Source organism: Chinchilla lanigera, unplaced genomic scaffold (genome assembly GCF_000276665.1).
Source record: "Chinchilla lanigera isolate Chin_1 unplaced genomic scaffold, ChiLan1.0 scaffold00146, whole genome shotgun sequence".
Taxonomy (NCBI): domain Eukaryota; kingdom Metazoa; phylum Chordata; class Mammalia; order Rodentia; family Chinchillidae; genus Chinchilla; species Chinchilla lanigera.
Genome location: NW_004955547.1, coordinates 1,364,304 through 1,366,123, shown reverse-complemented (window position 1 = coordinate 1,366,123; position 1,820 = coordinate 1,364,304). Strand labels below are relative to the sequence as shown.

Genomic DNA, 1,820 nt, shown 5'->3' with positions numbered 1-1,820 from the left:
ACAGGGTGTGAAAGGTGGTGGACAGATTTCCCCACCCGCCTTCTGTCTTGTTTCACGTCTTTAGTCATTTCATGGGGCTCTTAGAATAACTACGTATGTGTCGTCTGGGGCTGAGAATGGCCAGAGTTAGAAGATAATATGGCAGCAACGTTTATCAAAGCAGGTACTGTGGCTTAGGGACTCAGGGTTTGTAGAATAATTATAAGAAAATCATTGCCAGGCGTGGTGGCGCACGCCTGTAATCCCAGCACTCAGGAGGCTGAAGCAGGAGGATCATTTCAAGTTTGAGACCAGCCTGGGCTACAAAGTGAGCTCAAGGCCAGCCTGAACTGCATAGCGAGACCCTGTCTCAAAAAGACAAGAATAATAATAATAATAATAACTTATTAATATCTCTGTCCTTCAGTGTTTTCTAATCAAAAGTCAAGGTGAAAAAAAGAAAAGTCAAGGTGAAATTTGCCACATCACTTAGAGAGGATGGAATTAGTAAGGACTTGCCCCGTGCGTTGTACTACCTTCCGGGGTGATAACATTTCACCTGTAGTTTTGCAGGTCTCTCAGTCACTAGATCTACCTTCCCAATAGTGAAGTGGGTAGATGAAGGCGTTTCCTGCTTTTAGGAGACCGCAGAGGAAGGAGATTCACGTTCCAGAGCTCAGGAGACCTGAGGGAAGGACCCGCCCTCACTGTACCGAAGCTGTATGTTCAGGAGGTAGAGCAGAGAGCTTCCTGTCTTCTTGCTTTGTACGTTGCACTTCGCATTTAAACGTTTCAAAACCCATCATGATCCTTCCAGTGTTGCTTTTTCTAAAATCTACTTAGCTGTGTTTATACTCACCTAGCTGTAGGAAGAAAAATCTGTAAGTTTAGCTTAATTTTTAAAAACGAACGAGTGGCCTCTCAGAGACATTTTTAAAAAATGAAACCAAGCTGAAAAAGATATCAACTATTTCATTTATTTCCATTCCTAAAATGAATGTGAATGTATTGTTGACTTGACATTTAAAATAGTACTTTCTCAAAATAATCTCAGAAAATATGTTTGTTAAACTACATGCAAACTACTGGTGAAGATCCTATTAAATCCTCCGAATGAACAGCCTGTCACTTCTTTGCAAAAGCACTTGTGATGGTTTTTATGGTTTCCATAACTGCAAACAACAAAGAAATCATGTGGGACAAGAATAGAATTTGATATGAGTAACCCAAAATATACCTTCCTCCTTCGTTAGAGATTCACGGACTGATTTTTTTAAGGGTTCTTACATAGTGTGCCTAATTATACAAGCTTTTCCTAATCACAAGGGCCTGTAACCTATTACAACCTATCCCTTGCCTGTAACCTATTACAATTCAGTAAAGTACGTGCTAGGTAATAAGGAAAACGAACTTGAGAACCTGAACTTCCTCGTGTAGCTCTGTGGTTATACTAATATGTGTCAATATTGCCTTTATCTTAAGTATTAAGGGCTGGAATGCAGGAAAACAAACTGGCGGAGCCCTGGAATGAAAGACATGAGGCCGGGCCGAGAAACACGCAGCGGGTTAAAAACCAAAGCAGTGACACTGAGAATAACAAATAGGTTCAGATTTCTTTCCTGGAAACTGGTGCTATTTCAACTTGGATTTTCAATAAGCCTGTATTTTGTTCGGCTTGTGAATTATCAAGGTTTTTTTCCCTGCTCCCTTGTCAAAGTCTTATTTTGCAGTGATTTCACTGCTTTGTAGTGCCAAGCTCTGAAAGAGATGGTGAAATTAAAACTTGATGGGTAACAATTCAAATGAGATAGGCTCGGGGCTGGGGATTTAGCTCAGCGGCA

General features: G+C 40.8%; 1 protein-coding gene across 1 annotated transcript in view; it reads right to left on the bottom strand.

The window, feature by feature from the left end:
- Positions 1–934: 934 nt before the first annotated feature.
- Mettl7a (methyltransferase like 7A) overlaps positions 935–1,820 on the bottom strand; it is a gene marked incomplete in the record, with an annotated part of 8,660 nt that continues 7,774 nt past the window's right edge. Inside the window, 1 exon segment of the mRNA XM_013508460.1 lies at positions 935–1,151. Within this exon segment, the coding sequence (XP_013363914.1) occupies positions 1,137–1,151 (15 nt within the window).